This window comes from Zonotrichia leucophrys, chromosome 12, assembly GCF_028769735.1.
Source record: "Zonotrichia leucophrys gambelii isolate GWCS_2022_RI chromosome 12, RI_Zleu_2.0, whole genome shotgun sequence".
NCBI lineage: Eukaryota > Metazoa > Chordata > Aves > Passeriformes > Passerellidae > Zonotrichia > Zonotrichia leucophrys.
Window position 1 is genome coordinate 8907763 of NC_088182.1, and position 24714 is coordinate 8932476.

A 24714-nucleotide genomic window follows, 5' to 3' on the forward strand; every position below is an offset into this window, starting at 1 on the left:
CCCGCTGTGCCCCCCAGCCCCGCTGTGCCCCACACCCGGTAGCGGCCAACTCCCACCCGGGGGAAGCCGCGGCGGGCCCCCGTGGCAGACGGCCCACGGGGCGGAGGCGAGATTTGCTCTGCAACTTTATTCACACGGGGTACCCTGCAGCCCCCATCCCGCCTGCCCCCGCGGGGCAGGCGGGGGCCGGGCGGCGGGAGGCTGGGTGTTCGGTGCTCGGGGGGTCCAGGCCCTCGGGGATCACTGGCAGGTGTTGTAGATCTGGACCTGCTGGTTGATGGTGGCCAGCACCTCCCTCATTCTGGCCTCCAGCCCGCCCAGCTGGGCCGCTTTGGCATCCAGCACCCGCTCGTTCCGCTCGTACTCCTCCTCCAGCGCTGCAGGGACACGGGAACATGAGTCAGACCGGCCTCCCACCGCTGCCCCCAGCCCCGCCCCAGCATCCCCGCTCCGGCCTCACCTCGCAGCCGCTGCAGCTTGCCCTGGGCGTCCTGCAGCAGCCCCGCGGCCTCCTCCCGCAGCTGCTGTGCCCGGCTGCCCGCCTGCTGCACGCCCTGCGCCCGGTGCTCCACCAGCTCCTGTGCTGTCCGGTACCGGTCCCGAAGCGGCCCGTCCAGCACCTGCTGGGCAGCGGGGCTGGTCAGCAGCATCGCCACGGGACCCCTGCTGCCACATTGTCCCCCTGATCACCGACCTGCTTGGCCTCGCCGGCCCGGTCCCGCGCAGTGCTGGCTGCCTCCTGGGCACGCGTGGCTGCCAGGCTGTTGTTTGCACGTTTCACCTTCAGGGCATCAGTCTGCCTGTCCAGGAGCCCGATCTGCTCCATGGCACCTGCCAGCTGCTGCTCTGCACTTCCTGTCTGGGTCTGCATCTGGGGATGGTGGCATGGGAGTTTGGTGATTGCAGTGGGGATGGGGTCCCCTGGTCATATGGATGGGGCTCTCACCGTGCCAAGGGCACTCTCACTGTGCTGGATGTCACCGGCAGCCTGCTGCAGCGCCCGCTCAGCCATGCCCTGGGCTTGCCGTGCCTCCTCCAGCGCCTGCCGCACAGCCTCGGCTGTGCCCCGCACTGCCTCTGCCCGAGCCCTGCAGCCACACAGCAAGGCCTCAGCATGGCCGGGGCTGGGCTCCCCAGAGGGATTGAGTCCTCACATCCCTGGGCTCACCTGGCCCGCTGGGCATCCTGCAGAAGCTGCCCAGCCTGCTGCACATCACTGGCTGTCTGTTCCAGGATGGCATCCACACTGGCCAGGCTGCGCACCCGCGTCTTGATCTCCTCGGCCAGGCGGTGGATCTGGTCCGGTGCAGCGGGGAGTGACAGCTCCAGTACCCGACTGGCTACCACCTCAATGCTCTCAGGATCAGCCCCCTCCTCTGCAGGTGGAAGCAGTCAGTGTGTTCCCTACAGCACACCGGGGTGCAGGGGGCAGGCAGGCCAAAGGGCAGAGGGGAACATGGGACAGGGCGGGGGGCCAGAGATGGCTGCAGGGCACAGGATGGCTGGGGCAGGGCAGGGCAGGGACCAGGCAATGCAGCATGGGGCAGGGGTGGCACAGCCCACATGCAGTGTTGGGACAAGGCAGTGCAGCGCAGTGCAGGGTCAGTACAGTGTGGTGCAGGTGCAGAGCCACAGAGCCCTGGGTAGGGGTGGCCAGCCCTCCCGGCATGCCAGCACTCACGGCTCAGGAAGGCCTTGACATGGCTGATGAGCTCCCTCAGCTCCTTGTTGGAGCTCTCCACACGGGCCCTGGTCTGGTTTGCCTTGTCCAGGGCTGCCTGCGCTCGCAACCGGGCCTCGTCTGCCTTCCCCTTGGCCTCTGCCACCTGAGCATGGGCAGAGACCCTCGGTGCCAGCTCCAAGGGCTGCAGAGCGTGGCTGTGCCACCAGATCCCACCAGCACCCATGTGCCACACACCTTGTGGGAGAGCTGGGCCATGTCGCTGGCAGCCTGACGCAGCTCCTCCTGGGCATGGCGTGCCCGGTCCAGAGCACTGTCAGCCTTGGACACGGCTCCACCACAGCTCAGACCACCACAGCGTCGTCCCCCGTCCTCATCCTGGCACCCAGCACCCCCACAAGGGCTCTCAGCACAGGGCACATCTCCCACCACACCGCAGACCTGCAAGGCAGCACGGGATCAGCCCAGCTCTGGGTGCCATTCCCCAGCTCCCTGCCCGTGTCCCACCTTCTCGTTGAGCGGCTGCAGGCTCAGCGCCTGTGCCCTGGCTGCCAGGTCCATCAGTGCCCGCCGACTGGCTGCGTTGTGCCGGTTGAAGCCATCCCTGTGGCTGGCCAGCAGCTGCTCAGTGCGCTGCCGAGTGCCGGCCGAGCTGCTGACAGGGCTGGGCACGGCACGGGTGGAGGCGTCCGCCCGGCGCTCGGCCTCCTGTGACTCCTGATAGGACTGACGGATACTGTCATAGGCACCTGGGGGACAGGGACACTGTCAGACCCCCGGCCATGGCCTGACTGCCCTGGCCTGCCTCTGTGGTGTGTCTCACCAAGGAAATTGGAAGTCTTGAGGGTGTGTAGCCGCTGTTCCAAGTCCTGCAGGCTGTGGTTGAGGGCGCGGGCGCCCCGGTCCACAGTGTTCAGCACGTGGCTGGCATTGAAGTTGGCATCCTGAGCAGCTGTCAGCTCCCCTTCCACCCGTGTCAGCCTCTCAGTTGCCTCCTCAATCTGGCGCCTGCAAAGCACGGGGGTGAAAAGCTGCCCCTAGGCTACCCTGGGAGGCGTGCCCTGTGCCAGGTGCTCACCGCAGCCCCTCCATGGTGTGTGTCAGGTGGGCAGCGGTGGCAGCAGTGGTGTTGCGGGCGGCCACCACGTCACGTACAGCGGCCAGTTTCTCCTCCAGCTGCCGGAAGGTGCCCTCGAAGGCGCCGGCAGCCCCGGTGTGCTGCAGGAGCCTGGCCCGCTCTGCCAGCGCTCGGGTACGGGCAGCCAGATCCTGCACCACACGGTCCCAGTCCCCGAAGCAGGGGTGGCAGGGCTGGCAGGCAGGGAAGGTACCAGAAAAGCCCCGGGCACACTGGTCACAGCGGACTCCAGAGATGCCAGGCCGGCAGTCGCAGTGGCCGCTGCTGCGGTGGCACTGGGCACTGGCTATGCCACGGGGGTCACAGTCGCAGGCTGCAGGGAAAGTAGTGTCAGGGCACCAGAGGCTGCACTGTGGTCCCCCCACTGGCACCAGCTCTCACCTCGGCACTGCTGCCGCGGGTCACCCCAGTGCTGCTCCTGGCAGTCCGTGCAAGTCCGGCCGCCAAAGCCTGGCCGGCAGGAGCACTGCCCTGTGAACTGACAGACATGGCATGGCCAGGCTGGCACTGCTGCAGCACACCCCCAGCCCCATCCCATCCCCCAACCCTGTTGTGTCTCACCTGGTTGCAGGTGGGTGACAGGGAGTGCTGGGGGTGGCAGTCACAAGGCTGGCAGCCTTGCCCGCTGGCCAGGTTCCAGTAGTTGGGGCTGCAGCGGTCACAGCTCTGGCCCTCCACATGGGGCAGGCAGTGGCATTGCCCACTCTGCCTGTCACAGTGGCACTGCTGCGGCCCACAGGTGCTGGCATCAGTGCCCAGGGGGTTGCAGGAGCAACCTGGAACCAAGAGGCACTGAGCAGAGATAGAGTTGAGGGAATGAGGGCAAGGATGGGAATGAGACTGGGATGGAGATGGGATGGAAGTTCTGATGGGGACAGAGCAGGAGTGGGATGATGATGGATGAGGGTGGAAGCAGAATGGACACAGAGATTGGACAAGGATGGGGTGGAGACTGGATGAAGGTGGAATGTGTGCAGCATGAGGACCACTGGTGGGGATGGGATGGAGATGGGACCAGGGTCAGGATAGAGCTGGAATAAGGACAGGATGGGGACAGATGGATGGCAGTGGGGATGGGATGGCAATGGGGACAAGAATGGGCATGAGAATAGGATATAAATGGGAAGGAATAAGTTGGACATGGGGACAGGGACTGGGCCACAGTGCTGGGCCTGGGCAGAGGAGACAACCCTGTTAGAGGGCAGGGCTGCAGGGACTCCACAGCCCTGTGCACAAGCAGGGGCAGCCATTGGTGCACATGGGACTATTGCACACATGGTACCCAGGGATGTGTCAGGCCCTGGAGGCAAGTCTGTGTCTGTCCTGGCAGGCAGTGGGTACTCACGCCTGCAGCTGTGTCGTGTGGCATCCCCGTAGAAGCCAGGCTGGCACTCGGCGCAGTGGGGCCCTGCGGTGTTGTAGAGGCAGCGCAGGCACTGCCCTGTGCGCCGGTCACACGCCTCCGGGTCCGTCACGTCGATGTTATCGTGGCACTGGCAGGGCAGGCAGCGCCCACCCTGCAGAGGGTCCCCATAGTACCCAGGGGCACACTCATCACAGCGGGAACCTGCTGACACAGAGCGCTGGGCAGTGCCTGGGGACAGGGCACCCCAGCAGGCACTGAGTGTGCCCTGGCAGGTACCCACCTGTGTACCCAGGGCTGCAGTGGCAGATGACCTGCTGGGAGTGGCTGTCTTGGTAGCAGGAGGCAGCGAAGTGGCGGGGGGTGCTGGGCCCCTCAGGACAGGGGCAGGGCCGGCAGTGCTGCCCGGAGCCAAGCGCTGGGTTCCCAAAGTGTCCGGCTGCACACCTGCAGGCAGGAGGTCAGCAGGAGCTGGGGCTGCTGGCAGCACCCTGCCCCAGTCTGGCCAGGTCCCCCACCTACCTCTGGCACCTTTCCCCATCCGTGTGGTCACGGCAGCGCAGGCAGCTGCCTGTGCGAGGGTCACAGCTCTCGGCGTGCCCGTTGCACTGGCAGGGCCGGCACACAGGGAAGCCCCAGTGGCCGGGCTGGCAGCGGTCACAACGTGGACCATGGGTGCCTTCACGGCAGGGGCACTGCCCGGTGGTGCTGTCACAGATGGTGCTCACTGAACCCTCACGGCTGCACTGGCATGCTGGAAGGCACAGCACCCACAGCGTCCAGCCCTGAGCTGTAGAGAGCACCCCTTCCCCATGCCCCCAGCCCTGGGATGCCCAGGCTCCTCTCCCACTGGCACTCACGTCGGCACCCGCCGGGCCCAAAGCCAAAGGTTCCCGGAGAACAGCGGTGACAGCGCCGTCCCATGACATTGGGTTTGCACTGGCACTGCCCGCCCTGGGGCTGGCACTCGGCACTGAGCGAGCCCTGGGGATCGCAGAGGCAGGCTGTGGGCAGAGAGCAGGGTCAGCGTCAGCTGCTGTGGGACAGGGGCAGGACAGGGTGTGGGGCTGTACTCACGCAGCGCCCCGTCATGCAGGATGGCCGAGAGGCTGTGCAGGAGGCTGGAGCAAGGCTCAGCCACAGGTGAGGGCCCTGCAGCGTGGAAGGGCTGGGCACAGTGGTACCGCTCAAAGGTTTCCCGGCGCTCCATGGAGCTGGGGTCACCCGCAATGAACATCTCCAGTGAGGAGTAACGGGGCAGGAGCACCAGCTGCGGGGCAAAGTCAGTGGGACAGCACATCCCTCTCTCCCTGTGTTCCCTATGGCTACATCCTATCTCCCTGAAGGGTTGCTGTCCCCCATCCCAGTGCCCGTCTGCCCCTCACCGAATCGATGAGCACACTGGCAGTGGGATCCTGATGAGCAGCAGCACAGCCCAGTTCCAGGCGGAGCGTGTAGGAGACACCCTGCTCCAGACAGATGGGCTGGGACAGCACCACATACCTGGATGGGGGCAAAACACAGCAAGGGCAGCCATGTGCCTCCAGTGAGCCCCAGCACAGCCCAACCCTACTGAGGTGTTTACCTGGCACCGGAGGGGAGGCTGGTGGAGAGCTGGTCATCGGCAGGGATGGTGTTTCCACAAGGGCTGCTGGCGGAGACAGGGCTGGGGCGCAGCACCTTCAGCCTCACCTCCTGCCAGGCCTCTGGGTGCTGGCAGCCAAGAAGGGGCAGTGTCAAAAAGCCTCACCACCTGGAACTCCCCACCACAACCTCCCAATCTGGCAATATATCACACTGCTGGCTTCACCATCTGGCGCTCACCTGTGGCTCATAGCGGATGACCACATCGTACTCGGTGGAGAAAGGCACATCACTCACGTGGAACTCCACCCAGCCACCTTCCAACATGCGGGCAAAGCCTGTCCCTGTCCAGGAAGCTGGACGGTCTGGGGGCGGCTCACGCTCCACCACTGAGCCCTGGTGCAAGCACGTGTTGTGAGATGGGACCCTGAAAATCACCTTGGCCAGCAGGCACTGCTCTGCCCTGAGCAGGGAGGCAGACCATTGCCTGCTGGTCTGGGCACCCTGCAAAGGGGCACCCACTGTGCTGCTCTGCCTGATGTCCTCCCCAGGGACACCTGCATTCCTTACCTGATGCAGCCGTGCATCCTCCGCCTCATAGGTGTAATGATCCAGGTTGATGCGGTAAAAACCGGTCTCCACCTGCTCACACTGTCGTCCTATCACATGGCTGCGGCACTGGCACTGCCCTGTCCCCATGGCACACCTGGTACCCCAGCAGCACCATCAGCCCTGATGCCAGGAGAGGTGCCCCTTGCCCTCTGCATCCCCGCAAAGACTCACAGGCAAAGACTCACAGGTTGTTGCGAGCACCTCCCACATCGCAGTCACAGGGCCGGCAGCCCGGGAGGTCGTGGCTCAGTCCCCAGTGCTCGGGCTGCAGGGGGTCACAGGATGTTAAAGAGCAGCTGCCTGTGTGCTGCAGTGCTGAGCACGGTGCAGGGGCCGTGGCACAGCCCCACTCACCAGGCACTGGTTGCAGCTGCGCCCGGTCACCAGTCGCTTGCAGAAGCACTCCCCACTGACAGGGTCACACCGGCTGCCATCAGCCACCGTGCCACGGGGGTCACAGTGGCACCCTGCATGGAGAGCCAGCAGTTTCCAGCAATGCCAAACCACGTGCCCAACCCCAATAGGTGCCACCCTGGTACCTACTCCGGCAGCCTTGCGGGTTGTCGGCGCTGAGGCCGAAGAAGCCGGGCTTGCAGCGGTCACAGCGGGGACCAGCCACGTGCTCCTTGCAGCGGCACTGCCCCGCAATCAGGCCCCTGGCTGGGTCATCAGCACCATCACACAGCCCACCATCCAGAGAACCCTCAGGGTCACAGTCACAAGCTGGGGAGACAGGCAGGGTGAGCACTGTGACCACCAAAGCACCCCCCTGCACAGCCTGTCCCGCACTGACCTCGGCACACCGCGGGGTCCCGCAGGTCCTTGGTGGGGTCCTTGTAGTAGAAGGGCTTGCAGAGGTGGCAGCGACGGCCCATGGTGTTGTGCTGGCAGCCATCACACACACCCCCACTGGTGTTCCCCGTGGCCAGGAACACGGCCATGTCAAAGTGGCACCGCCGTGAGTGCTCGTTGCAGTCACAGCCTGCAGGGACAGCACCGTGGCATGGCATGGGGCACCACAGCCCACAGCTGGCAGGCAGCACCCCAAGTGCCAAACCCCCCCTGCCTGGGCTCTCCTTGCTGACATGCAGCAACACAATCCCAAACCTCCCCAAAGTACAGCCCCGGCACGGCACACCCTCAGCCACATCCCATTGTACAACACCCCAAAACCCCTGCACAGCACAGCCTGGCAGCTCTGGCACTGGGATCACTGTGCCAGGAGCCGGTGCCAGCAGGGCACTCACGGCGACAGGCGTTGGTGTTGGAGCCCTCGGCCGGGCGCCAGGGCAGGTCTTGGTAGAAATCCTCGCAGCGCTCGCAGTTCAGCCCCTGCGTGTGGTGTTTGCAGACACAGCGCCCGTGCACCTGCCAGGATGCCACGGTGAGGGGCTGTGGTCCTAGATGGCACAGCTACCCAGCTGCAGCAGGGCACACAGGCCTGGCCTGCCCTACCATGCCATCGGTGGTGGCAGGGGCCCCGCTGAGCGGGGCGCACTCAGAGGCGTGCCCGTAGCAGAAGCAGTTCCCGCGCATCACCAGCTCGTAGAGCGCGTAGTAGTACTTCTCCCGGATCTCCCGCCGAGAGTCCAGCAGGTTGTCCCCCAGGGTGTGCAGCTTGGTGAGGTTCACCCGCAGGTTGGTGACACGCAGCAGGTCTAGGGCAGGGAGAGACCCCTGTTGGCACAGGGTGGCTGGGCACGTCTATGCACAGCTCACCCCTGCCGGGCACAGCTGGGCTGGGCTGAGCGTGGCACAGGAGGCTGCAGGTGGTTCAGAGGAGCTGGGCATGGCTCTGCTTTCCTGGGCATGGCTGGGATGGACTGTGCATGGCATGGGGTGTCCATGTAGGGCTGCACAGTATCAGGCTGGTCTTTCGTGGTTTTCTATATCACACAGTGTTGGCCCAGGCCCGTGCATGGTTTGGCTCACAGGCACGTGGTTGCATGTGGCCAGGCTGGGCTGCACGTAGCTGTGGGGGTTCAGCTCCCACACACGTAGCTGTGCACAGTCTGGCTGTGCGTGGGCAGGGCTCTGCATTCCCACAGCAGAGGCAGGCTGGGACCCCACCAGTGCAGAACAGCACTCTGGGCACAGCACCTTTCACGTGTCTCAGGGCACTCACCTTTGGGGGCCATTTCCAAGAGATGGCTGTGCCTGGTGTGGTGGGTGCAGCCTGGGGGCCTTGGGAACACAGGATAGCTTCCCCAGAACTGCATTTTCCCAGAAGCCCTGCCCTGCAGATTCCACCCCTCCTGCTCCCAGTCTAAATTTAGCCTTGGTGGGTGATTAACCCACTATGTCCCATGCCCAGCCTGACTTCCCATCTCGAACCACAGCTGGTGTTGGGCTCAGCCGTGGCACAGCTATCCTCCTCCATTTAACCCAATGCAGCCTGATTTTCAGCTGCTCTCACAGGGCAGGGTGCAGAGGGGCCCAAGACCCCACAGGCTGGATCAGGTCGTGATCCCTGTGTAGGGCCCAGAGCAGGGAGAGAGCAGCCAAAATAGCTACACCCAAAATAGAGCAGCCAAGCAGGAGCCCAGATGGCTGGCGACTCACTTTGGATGGCAGGGCTGTAGGGGTCCCGGATGGGAATGGCAGGGTCCAGCACCCGGTAGATGACCTGGAAGGGACAGCAAGGTGATGAGAGCAGTGCAGGGGATCCCCTGCCTCTCCTGGGACACTACGAGGGCCTCACCTCCCCCTCAGTGGAGGGCTCGATGTCAGAATAGCGGGACTCGCAGACGACATCATCGATGCGGCGCGGGGGCCCGTGGGGCACATGGGGAAAGGAAGCAGCGCAGTCGTAGGCGAAGTAGCGATACACCTTCCAGGTGTGCCCAAAGTCAGCTGAGCGCTCCACCAGCATGGCCGCGGGCCGGAACGTCTGCGAGACACCCGTGTGGGACAGGGGATAGACCCACAGTCCCTAAGGGCGTGATCCATCCCGTCCTGTCCCAGCCTGGATACCCACACGCAGGGACCCAGCTTCATACCTTGAAGGTCATGATGAGATGGGTGAAGTGGAACTCGGCCTCCAGGTCCAGCTGGATGCTGACATGCTCCACGCCTGGGGGTGACAAGTGTGACAAGTGGAAGCACCCACTCACAGGTCCCGGGGGCTCGTCCCCCCCACCCGGCAGTGGTCCAGGGGCGCGGCCGCGGCCACAGGCTGAGTCACACTTCCTCAGTGTGGGAGGAAGGGAAGGAGAGCCCCCCGGGACAGGACAGGATGCTCCACCATCCCCACCCACTACTCACCGTTCTCTGACTGCCACCAGGCTTTCTTGGGGCGGGGGGCAAAGCTGGTGATCACATTCTGGATGCGGTGGCTGTTGGTGTTGGTGCGGGCATCGTAGGGCCGCCGGGAGTCGCAGATGAAGCACTTTTTCTCCTCCTGCGAGTTGGCAGACTCAATGACGCGTGTCCCCAGCCGTGTCCCGTGACCCTCATCCTTGTCTTGTCCCCCCAGGTCCCGTCCCACTTACCTGGAGGTGGCTGACGATGCAGTAGGGCTGAGGCCGGCGCAGCCCGCAGGTGGAGGTGGCACTCAGGCGGGCTGCTCGTCCCACCAGCAAGTCCCCGGTGGCCGGGTAGCAGCTGCCGCGGGCACAGCCCTGGGGGGAATCGGGGGCCAGGGCCGCCCCCAGCCCTGCGGAGCGGCGGGCGGCTGAGGGCGCTGCGGGGCCGGGGGGGCCGGGGCCGGGTTTCCCCCCGCCGCGCCCGGGGCCCCTTCCGCGACCGCCCGGAAACGGGACGGCGGGGACGGGCCGGACCCTGGCGCCCACCGGCCCCGCCGCGGCGCGGGGCGCGGACTCACCGGCCAGCAGCGGCAGCAGCAGCAGGACGGCGGGGCTCCGCTTCGCCGGGCTCCGCATCGCGGGGCGCCACGGGGCCGAACGGGACCGAAAGGGGCGCAAAGGGCGCGCAAAGGGGGCGCTCGGCAGGTGTCCGCCGGTCCCGTCCCGTCCCGTCCTGACTCACCGGTTCCCCTTCTCGTTCCCGTTCCCAGTCCTTTCCCCGTCCCCTTCCCGGTCCCTCCCGGCCCCTCCGAACTGGCGGCAGGCGCAGCGCTCGGGGCTGCGCGGAAAGCGCGGGGCGGATCCCGGCTGGAGCGGGGGAGCGGGCCGGCCGGGAGAGGCGGGAGGAGGCAGGAGCAGGCTGGACAGAAGGCATCGGACACAGGCACACACAGTTTAGGGCTTTATTTGCAGGCGCTCCCGCACTAAAGGCACCTGCAGAGTGGACGGGACTCCCGGGCTCGGGGACCTGCGGGGCGGCCGGGCAGGACCGGCCCCCGGTCCCGCCAGTGGTCCCTAGCAGGTGGCGTAAGCGTTGGCCCTCTCCCGGATCTCCTGCAACAGCCCGGTGACCTGCTGCTCCAAAGCCTGCAGCCGTGTCACCTTTGCCGCCATCATCCGTTCATTGGCCCCAAAGCGCTGCTCCAGGTCTGTGGGACACGCAACATGGTCACAGTGCAGCCTCCCACCATGTCCCATAGTCGGGACACCCGGTGGGACTGGCCCAGGGGGACGCGGGGAGATGTATGGGGAGGTGGCAGGAAATGTACCCCACCATGTGCTCCCTCTCACCTTCCAGCTTCCTTTTGCTGTTGCTGGCCTTATCCAGGAGGTCTCGGGCTTCTGCCATCAGCTGTGACACACGCTGCAGGGCCCCACCAGACACCCTGTCCAGCGAGCCCACCCGGTTCTTCAGCATCACATAACGCTGTGTTACCTGGGCCAGGTCCTGGCGGCACGAGGGCATGGTGAAGCTGAGCACCTGCAGCACACACTACCTGCTTGGTGGCATGCATAACCAGGCAGGAATGGAGCTCACCTGGCTAAGCGTCCCTGAGGTGGTGGTGGCACGCTGTGCCCCATCCTTGGCTTGCTGGGCCAGGTGGCGAGCGCCCCGGCCGTGCTCCTGCAGGGTGGCGATGCGCTGTGCCAGCTCCCGCAGCCGCCGCTGCGCCTGAGACTCCTTCCTGTCCAGCGCCTGCAGCCTGCGCTCCGCCTGGCAGGGACGGGCACCGGCTGCAGCAGGCACAGCAAGCACCATGCCCATGGTGCCAGCCCCACTGCCCTGGCACCTGCCCAATGCCAGCCATATTTCCCCAGCACCAGCCTCCCTACCCATAATGTACCCAAGGCATCAGTCTTCCTCTGCACAGCACTGATCCCATTATGCCCAGCAGTACCAGCTCCACTCCCCGAGCCCGTGCTCCTCACCTCCCTGGCTCTCTTCTCAGCCACCTGGATGGCATCCCTGGCGCTCTGCAGGGTGCTCCCTGCTGTCATCGCCTGTGTCCGTGCCACCTCCAGTGCCTGCTGTGTCCCCGCCAGCTCATCCCTTATGCCTTCTGCTCGCTCCCTGCAGCAGCACAGGCAGCTCCAGCCCCTGCTGCTGCAGGGGGACTGACCCTGTCCCCTGCCTGCCCCAGCATGGTCCCACCACTTGCCTGGCCTCCTGTCCCTGTGCCAGCAGATCCCGTGCCACAGCCAGCCCCTCTGCTGTGCTGTTGAGAACCGCATCCACCCCCTCCAGCTGGCTGATGCTCTCCTGCATCTCCCACAGCAGCTCCTGGATCTGTCCAGGGCTGCTGGGCAGGGAGATGTTCAGCACCTGCCGGGCCACCAGCTCGATGCTGCCTGGGTCAGCTCCCTCCTCTGCGGGGACAGGGGAGCAGGGTGGGCTCAGGGTGGGCTCGCTGAGTCCTGCCATGCCCACGTGCCCACCCGGCGCTGTCACTACCTGCCAGGAAGGCCTTGATTCGGCGGATGAAGTCCCGCAGCTGGGCTGTCGCCTTCTCTGCACGGCTGCGGGCGGCCTGAGAGCGCCCCAGCGCCTCCTCTGCCCTGCTGCGTGCCCCCCGTGCCAGCTCCTGCACCTCCTGCATCTGAGGGGCACCTGGCTGAGCAGGGGGCACAGGGCAGCCCCGGGAGGGGGCATTTGGAGTGAGCAGGGGGTACGAGGGGACAGGATGTGAGCCTGCAAAGGAGCGTGCAAGGGGGGTGCAAGGGGACAGAGGGTACAGCAGTGGCCCAAGGGGGCACACACACAAGTGGCACAAGGAACATCTCTGAATGGGCATAAGAGACACATACAGAGCTAACATGCTTGAGGGCATGAAAAAGGAAAAAACAGGACACAGAAGGGGGCCATGGAAAGGGCACAAACAGGACATGCAAAGGGGACACAAGGGGACCCCAGAAAGTGCCATGGAGCAACCACCCCTACCTTCTGTGCCACAACACCCAGCTGCCCTAATGCCACCTCCAGCTGCTCAGAGGCATTATGAGCACTGCTCAGGGCTCGAGCTGAGACAGGCAGTGCCCCTGCACACCCAGTGCCACCGCAGTGCCTTGTCCCCTCACTGTCTCGGCACAAGGCTCCTCCACAAGACGCGTCCTCGCAGCTCCGGTCTCCGGGCGCCCCGCAAATCTGTGATGGTACCAGTGGTGGAAATGGCCGCTCAACGCTACATGACGGGTGATGCCCACACTACTTCTGCCAGTCCTGCTCTCACCTTCTCATTGATCCTGGCAATGTTGAGTCCCATCACCCGTTTTTGTGTCTCCCGCAAGGATTTGCGGGCGGCAGCTGTGCCACGGCGGAAGGTATCGCCCCGCTGCTGCAGCGCCCGCTCGGTCGCCCGCTGTGTCATCTGTGCCCTGCTGAGCTCGCCAGCCGTGCCATTGGCCAGCGCCTCCGCCTGCCGCGAGGCCTCCGCCGATGCCAGGATGCTGCGGTAGGACTCTGCGGGTGCGGGTGTCAGGCTTGGGCCGGGATGGCTGCCACCAAACCCAAACCTCGCTGGTTGCTCTTACCGCTGAATCCCGCTGCTGCTACAGTGCCGAGGAGGCTCTGAAGGTGGGAGGTGGTTCGGTTGAGACCCCCCAGCTGGCGGCTCAGCTCAGCTAGCCGGCCATGGTGCTGCATATCCGCCTGCGCCAGCTGGTCTAGATACTGCTCCAACTCTTGGAGGTGCTTCCCGAAATTGTCCAGCTCCATCCTTTGGGTAGGGAGGATGGCTTTAAACTTTCGGGCGGGGACAAGAGGTGGGTCCCTCCACCCCAGCCCTACATGCACACTTGCCTGGTGCCACCCAGCTGCCTGGGCAGTCCATCGAGGAGGGGACTACCAGGGCTGTGCCCCTCTTCCAGCAGCTGTTCCACGTGCCCCAGAGCCTCCTCCAGCTCCCGCAGGCGACGGGGGCTGAGTGGGAGTGCAGAGCCCCCCTCCCTCAGTGCCTGCACGTGTGCCCTGAGGTGCTGCAGCCCTTCCCGCAGGCTGCCCACGGCCAGGTCCCAGCGCCCAAAGCAAGGGTGGCAGGGCGAGCAGCGGGGGAAGGGCTCCTGGTAGCCCCGCTGGCAGCGGTCACAGCGCAGCCCCCCGAAGCCCGGCCGGCAGCGGCACTGCCCGTTGTCCTGCTCGCACTGCGGGCTCTCGGCACCCAGCGGCTCACACTCACAGGCTGCAGAGACAGTTGGCAGTGTGTCCCAGCCTTCCCATGGAGCCCCGTGCCCCCAGACTGCCACCCTGTCCCAGCATCCCACCATATTCCTCCAGAATCCAATCTATCCCCAGCATCTTCTATTGTCCCCACAGTTCCACCAAGTACTGGGTCCCCAAAGTCTTGCATGTCCCCAGAGACATGCTATGTCCTCAGTGTTCCACCACGTCTCCAGCATCCCACTGTTTCCCCAAGGTCTGTCATGCCCACAGTGTCCCAACACATTCCCAAGATCTCCTGAGTCCCTTGTGTCCCCAGTGTCCCACTGTCTTCTTAGTGTCCCATGTTCAGAGCTCCCACCATGTCCCCAGGGCCTCCATTTCCCTAGAGTCTCACTATGCACCCAGAGTCCCCCCATATCGCCCATCCCCAGAGCCCCTGCTCCCCCAGTCCCTGGGATGTGCTCCCACCTCGGCACTCCTGCTCAGGATTTCCCCAGTGGTGCTCCTGGCACTGGGAACAGACACGACCCCCGAAGCCAGGCCGGCACTGGCACTGCCCTGTCACCTGCAGTGACAGTGCCATGCTCACTGAGCAACTCAGTCGGCCCCAGGAGGGCAGTGCAGCCGTACCAGGGTGCCAGGGGACTCACTGTGTCACAGGCAGGGTGCAGGGCATGTGTGGGGTGACAGCCACAGGGCTCACAGCCCCTTGGCCCCCCCAGGCCCCAGAAGTGGGGTGCGCAGCGATCACAGCTCTTGCCCACGACGTTGGGCCGGCAGGCACAGGCTCCTGTGCCACGGTCACAGTCACAGGTGCCATCGGTGCAGTGGGAGGCCAGTGTGCCCCGTGGGTCACAGCCACAGCCTGCACGAGGGTGGGTGGCCATGTGGGGCTCAGCCCATACCCGCTGCCCAGGCAGTGTGGTGCTGAACCCAGCACCCCAAATCTGCCTGACCCCTGTGCCCCCCAGTCTGCCTGGCCTCAAACCCTGCACAGCCCCACCAACCCCGATTCCTGTCCCCTGCCCAGCCCCAACCCAGACACAGCCCCATGCCCCTTCTAACAGCCCCAAACCTCTCCTGGCCCTGAACCCTAGCCCTGCAACACCCCAAAATTCTCCCTGACCCAACCCAAATCACCCACACCCCACCACAACCCCACACCTCATCCCTGCCTTGAGCCTGTGCATCACTTAAACCTCCCCATCCCAAACCCCGGTGCAGCCCCAGCCCCACAGCCCCCGCAGCCCCTGCAGCCCCGCAGCCCCGCAGCCCCGCAGCCCCCCCAGCCCCGCAGCCCCGCAGCCCCTCCAGCCCCACAGCCCCACAGCCCCCACAGCCCCACAGCCCCGCAGCCCCACAGCCCCGCAGCCCCGCTCACGCCGGCAGCTGCGCTGCAGGGCATTGCCGTAGTAGCCCGGCTGGCAGTGGGCACAGCGGGGCCCAGCCGTGTGGTACAGGCAGCGCAGGCACTGTCCCGTGCGGGGGTCGCAGCCCTCCGGGTCGCTGGTGTCGATGTTGTTGTTGCACTGGCAGGGCCGGCACTCCCCGCCCTCCATCTCCGGAGCCCCAAAGTACCCAGGGGAGCAGCGGTCGCAGCGGGGCCCTGCAGAGAGGGGGGCTGTAGGTGCTGGGGTCCCGCAGCCCCACGAAGGGGGTCCCTGCTGCCCCGTGCCCGCCGTGCCCCTCACCCGCGTATCCAGGGGCGCAGAGGCAGACGATGTGGTGTGTCTCATCGTCCGCATGGCAGGCACTCCCGTGGTAGTGCCGTGTGCCAGGGTAGCCGGGGCAGGGGCAGGGCCGGCACTGCTGCCCCGAGCCCAGCACTGGGTTCCCATAGTAACCATCCTGGCACCTGAAAGGACGAGGGGGGACCCAGTGGGTCCTCCAATCCACCATATACCATCCCACCATCCCATCCTATTCCATCATATCCTGTACCATCATATCTCACCCTAACCTAGCCAATTGCATACATCCCATTCCATCTCAATCTCATCCCATCCCATTCCATCATATCCCATTCCATCCCATCCCATCCTATTCTACCCCATCCCATCTCAACCCATCCCACCATTCCAACATATCCCATACCATCACATCTCATCCTGTCCTACTCCATTGTACCAACCCCATTCTATGCCACACCACCGCATGCCACACCCTGGCCTCCTCGTGGAGCTGGCTCACCTCTCACAGTGCCGGCCGCTGGTGTGGTCGCGGCAGTGCAGGCAGGTGCCCGTGCGGGGGTCGCACTCCTCGGCGTGCCCGTTGCACTGGCAGGGCCGGCAGGCAGGGAAGCCCCAGTGGCCGGGCTGGCACTGGTCACACTGCCGGCCCACGGTGCCAGGCTGGCACTGGCACTGCCCGCTCACCTTGTCACACAGCTGGGACACTGAGCCCTCCGGGGAGCAGGTGCAGGCTGCAGGGCAGCACAACTCAGGTCAGGCACATGGGTGCAGGGACACAGGAGTGGACAGACAGACAGACAGGCAGGGGACCAGCGCCCAGAAAATGCTCACTCCATGGGCTGTGGCACAGAAGGGCTCATGTGGACACACAGGTCCACAAAAGCATGGATGGACAGACAGATAAGAGAGTGCAGGATAGCTCAATGCTCACAGGGGGCTCATGTGGATGGATGGATGGATGGATGGATAACTGTGACTGAACCCATGGGCTGCAGGACAGCAGGGCTGAGATGGACATATGGGACAGACAGACAAGTGAAGAGGGTGCTGATGGCTGGACAGACAGACAGGAGAGACAGCAATTTCTGGCAGATGAAGATCCCAGTACTCACGGCTGCATCCCAGGGGCCCAAAGCCGAAGCTGCCGGGGGCACAGCGGTCGCAGCGTCGGCCGATGACGTGGGGCTTGCACTCACACTGCCCGCCCTGCACCTGGCACTCGCTGCTGCGGGAGCCCTGTGGGTCGCACTGGCAGGCTGCGGGAGCAGGACCAGCATGGGGCCAGGGCTGCCTTTTCTGCACCTGCCCACACCTGCCCACGCCCTGCCCTGCTCTCCTGCCCACCATGCCATGGGTATGGGCATATCCTGACCCACTGCCCCAGCAGGGCTCCAGCCCTGCCCACTCGTGGGTCCCACCCTGCATGGTCCCCACTCACGCAGAGCCCCGCCGTGCATCAGGGCTGAGACGCTGCAGACCAGGCGGGCACAGGCCTCGGCCAGGGGGTGAGGGGGGGCCATGCGAAACACCTCCAGGCAATGGTACCGCTCCAGCTCCTCCTGGCGCGCTGCTGCCTCTGCCCCATGGAACCCTGGCAACTCTGACACCCGTGGCAGGAGCACCAGCTGGGGGAAGGGAAGAGGAGATGGGGCAGGGGGGCACAGCCAGCTTCCACTGTGGCACCGACCACTAGGCTGGATCCATGTGCTCCAGGACAGTCCCAATGCTGCTGAGGTCAACTACCCCAGCTCCATCAACAGCCCCAGCTCCACTGACACCCCCAACCCCACTGATATTCCCATAAAAAGTGCCATCCCCAGAAGCTTCCTTATTCCCTTCCACGCTGACTTCCCTATGCCAACCCCAACTCTATCTAAATCCCCAGTCTCATTGATATTCCCTTCCCCTTCAACATCTACTTCCCCATTCCCATCCCCATCCTCATCTCATCCCCATCTCCATCCCACCCTATCTCATCTCATCTCATCTCATCTCATCTCATCTCATCTCATCTCATCTCATCTCATCTCATCTCATCATGTCATCCCCATCCCAACCCCATATGCATCAACAGAGGGGGGAGTCACTTCCCACTCCAGCCTCTGGTTCCCTGTCCCTGCCCATGATCCCAGCCCTGCCAAGCCTCAGCACAAAGTCCAGTGGGTCCCCCCTCACCGAGTCAATAAGGATGAAGGCACCGGGGTGGCGCTGGGTGACACCAGCCCGCTGAAGCCGCATGGTCACCTCATAAGGGGTGCTGGGCTCGAAGCAGAAGGGCCGGGACAGCAGCACGTACCTGTACAGAGCCAGGTGTTGCATGGGCACAGCAGGGCCATGGAGACAGCAGAAGGACAGCAGCAGCAGGACCCAGCCACCTCCCTCATTCCCATCCCCAGCCCCCCCAGCCCATCCCGTTGCACCTCTGGCTGTGGGGCAGACTCTGGCGGTACATCTGCTCGGAGGGCAGCAGGTTCCCACAGCGAGGGCTGGTGGGCAGCACCCGGGAGCTGACACTGACCACGGCCTCCCAGTCCTCGGCTGACTGTGGCGACAGGCAAGGCAGTGTCAGGGCTGAGCTGTGCCATACACGCCGTGGCCGTGGCTGTGGCCGTGCTCACCTCGGGCTCGTAGCGCAGCAGCAGCTCGTAGTCCATGGCGTAGGGCACGTTGTCCACGCGGAAGGTCAGGCCAGCCCCGTCCCGCACCCGGGCGAACCCCAAGCCTGTCCAGGTCACCATGCGCCCGGCACTGTCCCGCACCACCTCCTCCACATCCGGCTGGGCAGGGCACCGGCACAGTTTGGCCCTGGCTCTACCCCCAGCCGCTTCTGCCCTGCAGTGCCTCGCTGTGCCCTCCCCTGCCCCCTCACCTTGGGGGGCTGCTGGCGGCTGCGGCGCGAGGGGACGGGGGACTGGGGAGCACGGAGGGGGCTGTGCTGATGCCGTGAGCGTCCCTTCCGCCCCGCCGGCTCCCTGGTGTCGTACTCCAGGCAGTCCTGGGGCACCTCCACCCGAATGGCGCCCTGCAGGGATGGGGTCAGGGGACGGTGGCCATGCACAGGGACAGCCATGCACGAGGACAGCCATGCACAGGGCATGGTATAACAGCCACATGCAGGACAGCGTGACAGCCATGCATAGAGCACAGCGGCAGCTATGCATGGAGCATGGTGCACAGTGACAGCCATGCACAAGCACAGTGACCCCCAAGGACACTCACCGGGAGCTGAGGGTGGCTGTGGCCATGGCCGGTGGCTTGCTCGGCCTCATAGGTGTAGTAGTCAAGGGGGGCACAGAAGAAGCCGGGTTGTACCTGGTCACACTGCCGCCCCATGATGTGGGGACGGCAGGGACATGCCCCATCCTCCATGGAGCACCTGGGGGTGACCATCCTGTCCTTTCATCTCTCCTTCTGTCTGTGTCTTCATCCCTCCCTACGTCCATCTCTGTCCCCATCCCTCCCTACGTCCATCTCTGTCCCCATCTCTCCCTCCCCCATGTGTGACTCCCAGCCCTGTCCCCACTCTTGTCCCCACCCCTGCCCCACAGGTGCTGTGCTGGGCCCCACCGGTTGTTGTAGGATCCCCCGAAGTCGCAGGCGCAGGGCCGGCAGCCCCCCAGGTCATAGCTCAGACCCCAGAACTCGGGCTGCAGTGAGGAGGGGACATATAGGGCAGGTGTGGGGCCAACCCAGCCGTGGGTGTTGCCATGGGGTTGGGGACAGGTTGGGGCACTCACCACGCATTGGCTGCAGGAGCGCCCAGCCACGAAGCGTTTGCAGTAGCAGTCCCCACTGATGGGGTCACACGGGGAGCTGCCTGCCACCGTACCCCGTGGGTCACACCTGCATGCTGCCCCCACACACGCACAGGTGAGGGGGTGCCAGTGGGATTACAGCCCACATGATTCATGGCCCTCCTTCCCCATCCCATATCCATCCATCTTCATCCCTTCCATCCCCATCCCTCCATCCATTCTCATACAACTATGCCATATCCCTCCATCCTACATCTTTCCATCTCCGTCCCTCTGTCCCAGATCCTTCCATCCTCATCGCTCCATCACCATACCTCTACCTCCATCCCTCCACCCTCATCCCTCCCACCCTCATTCCTCCATCAACATCTCTTCATTCCCCATCTCTCCAATTTCATCCCTTCCTCCCTACCCCTCCATCATCCCCCCATCCCCTCTCCCACGCCATCCCTGGCTCCCAGCTCACGCTGACAGCCCTGTGGGTCGTCGTGGCTGAGGCCATAGGCGCCGTGCCGGCAGCGGTCACAGCGGGGCCCGGCCACGTTCTCCTTGCAGCGGCACTGCCCCGCAATCATGCCCAGTGCCACGTCCGTGTGCCCATCGCAGGCACCTCCGTCCAAGGACCCTGCTGGGTCACAGTCACACGCTGCCAAGAGAGAGGATCATCAGTAGTTCTGGCTGCTGGCACCAGGAGCTGTGAGGCTGGGGCAGGTGGCACCAGGAGCCATAGGGCTGGGACAAGCCGTGGGGCTGGGTCCCAGGACACTCACGGGCACAGGCAGTGGGGGATCGGATGTCGGAGCGAGGGTGCCGGTAGTAGAAGGGCTTGCAGAGGTGGCAGTGGCGGCCCATGGTGTTGTGCTGGCAGTCATCACACACACTCCCACTGGTGTTCCCCGTGGCCAGGAACACGGCCATGTCAAAGTGACACCGCCTTGAGTGCTCGTTGCAGTCACAGCCTGCAGGGACAGCACCGTGGCATGGCATGGGGCACCACAGCCCACAGCTGGCAGGCAGCACCCCAAGTGCCAAACCTCCCTTACCTGGATCCCCCTTACTCTGATACGCAGAACCACAACTGCAAAGCTCCCCAAAGTACAGCCCTGGCACCCCAAAACCCCCGGCACAGCACAGCCTGGCAGCCTGGCACTCACGGCGACAGGCGTTGGTGTTGGAGCCCTCGGCCGGGCGCCAGGGCAGGTCGTGGTAGAAATCCTCGCAGCGCTCGCAGTTCAGCCCCTGCGTGTGGTGCTCGCAGACACAGCGCCCATGGATCTGGGGGGAGCACCCAGCTCAGTGGGGCTGCCAGGTCTCGTGGGGCATCGTGCCATGCTGGTGGGTGCGTGTGCCTCACCATGCCAGGGACAGAGGGTGTTGGGGCACCCGGTGCTGGAGCACAGTGGGCAGCGTGGCCATGGCAGAAGCAGCTCCCGCGCAGCACCAGCTCCTCCACAGCATAGTAGTACTTGTGCAGCACCTCCTGCCGTGAGTCCAGCAGGTTGTCCCCCAACGTGTGCAGCTTGGTGAGGTTCACCCGCAGGTTGGTGACACGCAGCAGGTCTGGGGGTGTGTCACTGTGAGCACCTGCCCTGACACCAGCCCTGCATCCCCCACACCCCAGCAACATACCCTGGATGTCTGGGCTGTAGGGATCTGCTACGGGGATGGAGGGGTCCAGCACCTTGAAGATGACCTGTGAGAAGGAAGGAATGAGTGATCCCATTCCACTCAGACCCCTGGCCCTGCTCTGCACCACCCCATCCCCACGCACCTCCCCGTGGCTGGACGGCTCGATCTCAGAGTAGCGCTGGTCACACAGCACCTCATCTACAAGCCCCAGGGAGTGGCTGGGGATTCCAGGGAAGAGCTTGGAGCAGTTGTAGGCAAAGTAGCGATACACCTTCCAGGTGCGCCCAAAGTCTGCTGAGCGCTCCACCAGCATGGCCGCAGGGCGGAAGGTCTGCAAGACACCCAGATGGGATGGGGACCAGACCCACAACCCCTCCAGATCCATCCTGTCCCATCCCGTCCCATCCCATCCCAGGGGTCCATGTGCCAGGACCCACTTTAAACTTCATGATGAGGTGGGTGAAGTGGAACTCGCCCTCCAGGTCCAGGCGGATGCTGACATGTTCCACACCTGGGAGACAGAGAGAGACAGAGATGGCTGAGGCTGGGGAAGACCCCCATGGCCATGCAGCCCCACAGCACATGCATCTGGGGCAACCCCAGTGCCACCTCTGACCTCACCGTTCTCCGACTGCCACCAGGTCCGTTTGTCATGGGGGCTGCTCAGGTAAATGACATTCTCGATGCGGTGGCTCTCAGGCAGGGACGGGTCACGTGAGTCACAGGTGAAACATTTCTCTGAGTCCTGTGCCAGGGATTGGCACCATCAGGGATGGGTGACAGAAACCAGTGCCTGGCTGTGTGGGTCTATGCCAGAGCTGTTCTGGGGCTGGGTGGGCTCACCTGGAGGTGGCTGACGATGCAGTACTCCTGGGGCCCATCCAGCCCACAGGTGGAGGTGGCACTCAGGCGGGAGGCTCGCCCCACCAGCAGGTTCCCAGTGGCTGGGTAGCAGCTGCCGCGGGCGCAGCCATGGCTCAGGTCAGGCTCCTGACAACCCCCTGCCACCAGTCCCCCGACTGCAGAGAGCATGAGGGCACAGGCTGGGGGCTGCACCGGGGTTCCTGGGCACCCCCTGCTTCCCCACGCACCCACCCCACCCCCAGCCATCCCATCCCGTCCCATCCCTGCATCCCGACCCACTGATGCAGCATGAAGCTCCATGATCCGGAAAGGTGCTGGCAGCAGCGCCGCAGCCTCGTGACCAGGGGCAGGGAGCAGGGTGACTGGGGGGCTGGGCTGCCCCTGCTCCTGGGGGCCCGGGCAGCCCCAGGGTGCTGAGAAGCGCCGCAGGGAGTCAGAAGCCAGGTCAGGCGCTTGCTAATCCCGACAGGGCTTAGTGCAGCCTGGATTCCCCGCTGGATTTTGTGGCAGTCAGGCTGTGGGCGCTGCCAGGCAGGGAGCATCGCCACTGCCACCACCTCCGCTGCCCAGCACCCTCCACCCAGACTGGGGTCCCTGAACCACCACAGCTCCCAGCGGTGTGGGCATGCAGGGTGGCCCCAAGGCCAATGCTTACCCAGGAGGAAAGCAAGCGCCAAGAGGTCCATGGGCAACCACGGGATCTGCCTGGTGGAACATGGAGATGGCACTGCGATAGGGCGTATGGCATGGGGTGCACTTCAGCTGGTGCCTGTCCTCTCCTGGCTCTAGCACGACTGTGCAGTCCAGGATGCACCCCCCACACCGGCATGATGGTGCTTTCCAGGGACAACACGAGGAATCAGGGTCATTTGGGGCAGCTGGGTCTGAAAGCCCTCCGGAATGACATGCAGTGTCCACCTGAGCAGCTCTGCGGGACTGTCACACACATATCCAGGCACACAGCCATGCTATGCCCCACCAGAGCTGGCACGAACTGTGCCGTGCCCCACCCTGCCTGGCTCAGAATGGATCTATCCTCTTGAGAGTCACTAGTGTCCCTGGGGGGTACCAGCACCGGGCCAGGGCCAGCTTGGGAGGGGAGCCAGGAACGCTGGAGCCGGCTGGGCAAGGGCGTCCCTGACTCTGGCCAGGGTCCCGCTGTTAAATTTAGGTTGGAGCTGTCTTTTGTGTTTCCTTCTCTCCCGGTACTTCCCGCTCCCAGCCTCACAAGTGCTGGATCAAATCCTGGTCTCGGCTCTGCCCAAACACATCTCTCCTGTCCCCCGCACGGAGCCAGCCCAGGGCAAGGGGGCTCGGGGCGGCGGGGGGAGCCGCGGCTCCGTTCTGGCACCCGCCCCGCTCGAAGCCGTGCCAGGGCGATAGGCAAGGTGCTGCAGAGCCACGTGCTGGCACGAAGGTCCCCGAGCCCCCGAACCCCCTGTACCTGGCGTCCTGCGGCGTCCGGCGGGACCAAGGCCAGGGCCGAGGGCGGCGTGGGACCCGCTGCCCCTGGGCTGGGAGCGCAGAAATGAGCCGGGGCAAGGGCAGCGATGGGATGGCGGCTGGTGGCCCCCCTTCCCCGTGCACGATTCTTATTCAAATGGGCTGCCCGCTGAAAGGGACGGCGGTCTCCAGGCTACGGGAATGTCACTGCCGATTCCTTCTGCCTGGAGGCCCCCGCCGCCCGCCCGCCCGTGGAGGCCAGGCCGGCCAGGCGTCGGCAGCCCGGGCACGCCCCGGCCCCCAGGCGGCACGGTGGGCCCCGCCGGCGAACAAAAGGGCGCCTCGTGGGCTGGCGGGCCAGAGGCACCGCGTTCCCCGGGCTCCCGGCACGGCGCGGCAGGAACGTGCCGGCCGCCGCGGGCAGTGAGGCGTGGGGGCAGCACGGTGGGATGAGTGGGTGCCTGGTGCTCCAGGGAGCGGCGGGTGCAGCCGCACAGGGGTCACTGCATCACCCTTCGCCTCAGGTGGGGATGGCCATAGCGAAGGCACCTGCACAGCTACGCTGAAGGGTGGAGCCGTGCAGGGCATCTGCTCTACCAGGAACTCACCCGGGCACGGCGGCGATGCTGCCGTACTGGAACGTCCCCTCCCTCCTAAGGTACCTGTCCCTGCCCATTTCTACAGCTCCCTGGGCAAAGTCCGGCGCACGTCAGCCACGGTAAGCGCATGGCAGGGGTGGGGGTACCCAGCCTGTCACTGCCAAGGGACCCCACAGCTCCTGGCTTGTGTGCTGCCTCACGCTAGTTGCCAGCACCCAGCCCATGCCATGGGCTGCACCGTGTGCCAAGGGCTGTGCCATGCCCCAGAGCTGTGCCGTGCCCAGGATCTCCCCTACGGCGCACCGGCTCCTACCTGTGCCCGTGGGAGCCCGGGGCGCTGGGCAGGTGGCTGGTGGCCGGGGTGGGCTGCGGAGTCGGAGGCCCGCTGGGCTCCGGCTGGGCTCAGCTGCTGTTCCTGGAGGAGGGCGGCCGGTGCCTGTCTCCTCCTCCGGCAGCCGTGCCAGGCGAGGGGAGGGACCTGCCCGCACCGAGCTTTAGCCAAGGTGAGGCAGAGGAAGGTACACGCTGGCGGTGGCCCACGTGTGACACAGCAGTGTCCTGTGCCTAGGCTGGCCGGGAGAGCATTCCCACAGGGCGGCTGTGCCCGGCTGTGCAGCACGTGGGGCTGCTGAGACAGGCAGCCCGGCTGGGACTCGCCCCGCACTGCACGGGCCCGTCTGTGCCTCTGCAGGGCGTGTCTCTAGCAGCGGTACCAGGAGCCCTGCCCTGCACTGCCCCGGTACCCTGCCAGATGGATCCTGCTCACACCCCGTGCTGGCACTGTGGGCACTGCCATGCCCCACTCACCCTGTGCTGCTCGGTGCTGTCTGGGATCCTCTGGACCGGCCGGGCTGGGTGCTGAGCCGGCAGCCCTGGAGCCCTGCAGGGAGCACG

At 65.1% G+C, this 24714-nt stretch overlaps 2 protein-coding genes across 7 annotated transcripts; both read right to left on the reverse strand.

Annotated features, from left to right (window-relative positions):
• Positions 1-108: 108 nt before the first annotated feature.
• LAMB2 (laminin subunit beta 2) lies at positions 109-10454 on the reverse strand. Its single transcript, XM_064723864.1, has 33 exons — positions 10202-10454; positions 9870-10033; positions 9643-9778; positions 9378-9451; positions 9080-9268; positions 8941-9004; positions 7834-8036; positions 7626-7746; positions 7172-7360; positions 6922-7101; positions 6733-6845; positions 6564-6643; positions 6337-6472; positions 6007-6162; positions 5768-5895; positions 5568-5685; positions 5260-5452; positions 5043-5186; positions 4705-4936; positions 4466-4629; positions 4165-4386; positions 3381-3595; positions 3201-3297; positions 2760-3132; positions 2505-2689; positions 2189-2430; positions 1919-2122; positions 1682-1826; positions 1169-1376; positions 947-1088; positions 695-871; positions 461-620; positions 109-377 (listed from the first exon to the last, which is right to left on the reverse strand). The coding sequence occupies exons 1-33, from the start codon at positions 10257-10259 to the stop codon at positions 241-243; spliced, it is 5349 nt and encodes a 1782-aa protein (XP_064579934.1). The 5' UTR covers positions 10260-10454; the 3' UTR covers positions 109-240.
• Positions 10455-10571: 117 nt separating this feature from the next.
• LOC135453185 (laminin subunit beta-2-like) lies at positions 10572-24714 on the reverse strand. Of its 6 annotated transcripts, none has more exons than XM_064723966.1 (36): positions 24628-24634; positions 23223-23292; positions 22434-22483; positions 21758-21933; positions 21536-21659; positions 21352-21425; positions 21057-21245; positions 20915-20978; positions 20640-20845; positions 20440-20560; positions 20056-20244; positions 19752-19931; positions 19268-19380; positions 19098-19177; positions 18750-18906; positions 18400-18552; positions 18149-18307; positions 17951-18072; positions 17706-17826; positions 16969-17155; positions 16643-16786; positions 16030-16261; positions 15531-15694; positions 15221-15445; positions 14490-14704; positions 14308-14404; positions 13480-13858; positions 13212-13396; positions 12911-13140; positions 12622-12825; positions 12136-12280; positions 11843-12050; positions 11613-11754; positions 11221-11397; positions 10974-11130; positions 10572-10831 (listed from the first exon to the last, which is right to left on the reverse strand). In XM_064723966.1, the coding sequence occupies exons 3-36, from the start codon at positions 22462-22464 to the stop codon at positions 10698-10700; spliced, it is 5484 nt and encodes a 1827-aa protein (XP_064580036.1). In that variant the 5' UTR covers positions 22465-22483; positions 23223-23292; positions 24628-24634; the 3' UTR covers positions 10572-10697. The 6 variants fall into 6 exon arrangements, with proteins under 6 accessions (XP_064580036.1, XP_064580038.1, XP_064580034.1 ...); XM_064723968.1 differs by lacking the exon at positions 24628-24634 and adding an exon at positions 24134-24232 and having other exon boundaries at positions 12136-12274; positions 23223-23390; XM_064723964.1 differs by lacking the exon at positions 24628-24634 and adding an exon at positions 24134-24232 and having other exon boundaries at positions 23223-23390.

Excerpts from the sequence above, each read along its gene's own strand:
- LAMB2 (XM_064723864.1), bottom strand. The coding sequence starts at position 10,259 with ATGCGGAGCCCGGCGAAGCGGAGCCCCGCCGTCCTGCTGCTGCTGCCG. Across the intron at positions 10,034-10,201 it reads GCTGCTGCCGCTGCTGGCCG|GGCTGGGGGCGGCCCTGGCC; the intron begins GTGAGTCCGCGC and ends GCCGCTCCGCAG. Across the intron at positions 6,846-6,921 it reads CAACCCGCAAGGCTGCCGGA|GGTGCCACTGTGACCCCCGT; the intron begins GTAGGTACCAGG and ends CTCTCCATGCAG.
- LOC135453185 (XM_064723969.1), bottom strand. The coding sequence starts at position 22,464 with ATGGACCTCTTGGCGCTTGCTTTCCTCCTGG. Across the intron at positions 21,934-22,433 it reads GGCGCTTGCTTTCCTCCTGG|TCGGGGGACTGGTGGCAGGG; the intron begins GTAAGCATTGGC and ends TGCTCTCTGCAG. Across the intron at positions 13,859-14,307 it reads TCCTGAGCAGGAGTGCCGAG|CCTGTGAGTGTGAGCCGCTG; the intron begins GTGGGAGCACAT and ends CTGTCTCTGCAG.